At 37.1% G+C, this 4066-nt stretch overlaps 1 protein-coding gene across 1 annotated transcript in view; it reads left to right on the top strand.

The window, feature by feature from the left end:
- The first annotated feature begins 292 nt into the window (after window positions 1-292).
- Window positions 293-4066, top strand: part of UBE2E3 (ubiquitin conjugating enzyme E2 E3) — a 52970-nt gene continuing 49196 nt past the window's right edge. Inside the window, exons 1-2 of the mRNA XM_085322013.1 lie at window positions 293-512; window positions 2686-2736. Of these exons, the coding sequence (XP_085178139.1) occupies window positions 319-512; window positions 2686-2736 (245 nt within the window). The 5' untranslated portion in view covers window positions 293-318. The remainder of the gene's footprint in view (window positions 513-2685; window positions 2737-4066) is intronic.

Below are 4066 nucleotides of genomic sequence, written 5' to 3'. Positions count from 1 at the left end.
ACCCTGCTAAATCTGTCTCATGCCTTAGAACAAAGTCGACAATTGGCATATTGTTTAAAGTATGAAAAAAATGTGAGTGGGTTCAAAAATTGGAAATATCTGTATTTTCAGAAGTGTAAATATTGCTTTGTAGCTGTCAAACTGCAGCCCTTGCTAAGGATGAGACAAAGAGGTGCATTTTGGCTAATCTCGCAGTGAAATAGAGTTGTCATCAATTTAAAAGTGCTCTTTAGAACTTGGGGGAATGGCAAGAGACAGTCCTGACTGTAGTGTTAACTCTACCTCTCTTCTTCTCCTTCCGCCAAAAAGTTCCCCACGATGTCCAGTGATAGGCAGAGGTCAGACGATGAAAGTCCAAGTACCAGCAGTGGTAGTTCAGATGCCGATCAGAGGGATCCACCAGCACCTGAACCTGAAGAGCAAGAAGAAAGAAAACCTTCTGCAACCCAGCAGAAGAAGAACACCAAATTATCCAGCAAAACTACTGCTAAGCTATCTACTAGTGCTAAAAGGTAAAAGTGATAGTAAAATATTCTGTAGTATTTTTGCACAGTATTTTGAGTCACACTGTTTGCAATTGCACTTTTCATGGCAGATGGATTCTTCTAAAGCTGTATGAGAAAGTGAAGTACGAACATTTTAAATACAGGAGTCTGTCAGGCATTATTAATCCAGATCTTACTGGGGTAACAGTTAAACAAACTGTCATATTTCTTTTGAAGAGTTGCTTAGAATTTTTGAAGAGTTGCTTAAGAATTTGGCAACTTACCAGCTGCGTGGCAGTTGTCTTTTGGCTTTTATATCTTTGTAAAAATGTGTGAGAGAGCATATCTTTGAGCTTCAGGTATCTTTTTCGCTGAGTTAGTTTTCCCACCCTTATTGTTATAGGGCAGTCTCCTGGTATACATTAGTAGCCTGTAGACTAATAACAGGAAATGCTCTTTAATTAAAAAAAAGTCACAAAAAGAGTGGATTTTGCCAGCTTTACGGCTACCTGTTTTTTTTGTCAATATGCAGTATAGCCTTACATGCCTAAAACTAAGTTTCTGCAATTTGTCAAGGAGAAATTTAAGTGAGTCTTTTGTTTTAGTATCTGCAGATTCAAACCAGAGATTTCTATAGGTAGGCTCTACTGTTAACCACTAAAATCTTTAGAAAGCTTCTTTGGTTATTTCTGGTGCATTTTTATATGCATATAAGATTTCTGGAAGTCCAGCTCTCAAGACACACACACTAACACTTTTCTGTAAGTTCAGCTGTATGAAACAAGCAACCTTTAAATCTCTTGATTTCCAGGGTCTTGAGATGAAACATAACTTTCCCCAGGTCTTGAGATGAAACATAACTTTCCCCCGAGTTGCTTTTCTTTACAAATACTAAGTTTATCCTGTATCAAGAAGAGCTGAAGATTAGCCATAAAAATGCACACAAGTTCTTTATTAAGCAGCTTCAAGTTTCGCTTATTCAGCGTGAATACTGTACTTCAGATTTTTAGGAAAACTTTAGGAATTTTGTATTGGACTTAAATTCAATAAATACTACACTATACTGTTAATATTACTGCAGAATATGACRAGGTGGCTTTGACTTCTATGTTTGTTTTAAAAAAGCACCTTTGAAATAGGACTAGCTACAGAAGCAAAAGTTCTGGAAGCACCATGTAGCTTTTGTAATTTATTATTACTTGCCTTTTTTTTTTTTTTTGAAAAACTCATGATACATCATGTAGAAACTTGAGACTAAGTTTTCCCCTCTTGCCTTCGCTTTGCTTAGTTGTGTGCCTAATTCCATAGATCTCAAATAGTTGAGTAGCCTGATTGAACTTAATGTGACTAGTGTAGGGGCTTTCAGATCAGCTTCTAATAGTTCGTATTGCTTCCTATTTAAAGGAAAGAGCAGTCTTGCTTTTATGGGCCTGTTTTGAAGAAAATTCTTCTTTGATATTTTACCATGCCTCTTTTAGTATCATACCTTTCAGATATCTGAATAAACTATTAAATTGACAAAGTTTTCAGTATTCCTCTTCTGGACCTTATCATCACAGAAATGGTCGTTATAGGATAGAGAAAAGCTAACTTTGCTTATTTCAAAATTATAAGCCTCAGGGGAGAAAGGCAGCAGAAGGTGTGTAAAGAAGCAAAGTTGATCCAGAAAGATTATTCCAGTAATTGAGACAGCCTGACAGATCTGCATTCTACTTTTTAAATACACTGCAAAGTAGCAGGTAAAATATTGTCAAAAGAACAAAGTTGCTTACAGCACAGTTCATTACTTCAGCTGCAATCACAGGTCTGTAGCACTGGTTTGAAGTCATTGTTAAATATGCTTGTACAGCCTCCCCCCCCACCTCATTTGCATATTAGCTTGAAAAGAAAATCTCTGTGGCAAGGAGTGTTTAGATATGAAAAATAGTTACTTTTCTGAATACTTGTGGGAAATTCCTATCAAACTCAGTTGCAAGTGTTCTGTTTATTTACAGTATCAGGAAGAAAAAAGCTGCAAAGTTTCTCTGCTATGGGATTTGGGTTATGCCTCTGAGAACAAAGAGGAAGCAGCCATGTTAGCATTACTGAAGGCAAAGCCAATCTTGCATTTAACTGCATGGTGGTAGAGGGCAGTGTAATTCCCTGATTTATTCTATAGACTATCTCAAATGCTTTGTGTCTGTTCTCATTTCACCAACAGAATCCAGAAGGAGCTAGCTGAAATAACCCTCGATCCTCCCCCTAACTGCAGGTATGTAACAGCTTCTTAAATTGTAGACAGTGGTAGGAGATTAATGTGCTTAGGCTAACAAATGGAAAACTCTTTAGTGTTTACAACTGGTGACTATTAAAAATTGTGTGCAGTAGGATATTTGACACTGAAGTGTGATATTTTGCCTGCATGCTGTAGGTGCAGTCATGCATGATTGACATAAATAGTAAAATTTCTCCAGTTTATTTTCTGTCACTGTATTTGTGAAACATTGATATCAACTTCATAATATACTGAAGCTTTCAACTTAATGCCTGTGTACAGTTTGAACCGTTTTGAGTGCCAGGTTTAGAGAGTTACTACTTTATTCCGAAATTAGGTAAGGAATCATGTGATTTTACGTGTTTTCTCCTAATATGTGTTGCCAAATAGTTAGAAAAGATGAAGCATTACCTTTGAGTTTTGTGCTTGTCATTCAATGTTGTAGTAGTCTCTTGATAAAGGATATTTTTAAGGAAGTTCCTAAATGGAGAATCACTTCTGTTTTCTAGGGAGGAGAAAAAAGAGTAGTTTTAAGCTTGAAAGATTATGTGATTTAGTCTTAAAGAAAGTGAAGGAAACTGGAGCACTTGATCTGTGAGAAGCTTAAATAGCAACATAGCTAATTTCTTTAAAAATTTTACATGTTCAACTTATGTTTAAAGCATGCATAAAAATTCTCATTAGCTGTGAGCATCCACTGTAAAATTTGCAGTAAAACTACATTTAAATAATGTTGCTATCATTTGATGCATTCCAGTAAGATTTTGACTGCAAGGTATCTTCAGTTTAATAACTCGTGTTTAACAGCTAGCATTGTACACATGTAATAAATGCTGGAATTGTTTTCTGATTTTGTATGAGTTGTTTGGCTTGTTGAAATGGTTGGTGCAGGTGTCTTGTTAATTCAGTAACATGGAAGTTGTTCTCCTCCTTATACTTCGTGAGAGGCAGGGACAAACCAGAGCTGTGTTTTACTGCATTTGTGGTAAAGGTGTCTTACCCTGCGGACTGCGGTGCAGACTGCCTGTGGCAGTCTGATATACTTGCAGGCAGGGTTGCTGCTTCCCGCGTTTCAGTAGGGGCAAACTCTGCAGGGAGTGCAAATGTCTTTTACAAAGTTGTCTTACTAGCAGGATATAGTTCTGCACTGAAGGTATACCTCTTCAGTTTGTCATGTGCTTTATGCTTGGAGCCCCGAATGGAGCATGGGAGGAGAGAAAGCATTTAAAGGAAGAAGCATTTTGCCCTGTACTTTCTAAAAGTAGTATTGTAGCAGTTTTGGGTACAGTAAGTTACAGCTTGGCTTTTAGAAAGAGAAGCCTCCCCC

Source organism: Rhea americana, unplaced genomic scaffold (genome assembly GCF_003343005.1).
Source record: "Rhea americana isolate MKP2758 unplaced genomic scaffold, rheAme1 scaffold_12, whole genome shotgun sequence".
NCBI classification, from domain to species: Eukaryota; Metazoa; Chordata; class Aves; order Rheiformes; family Rheidae; genus Rhea; species Rhea americana.
The sequence above is the reverse complement of the archived record's forward strand: the minus strand, read 5'-3'. Positions and strand labels throughout refer to the sequence as shown.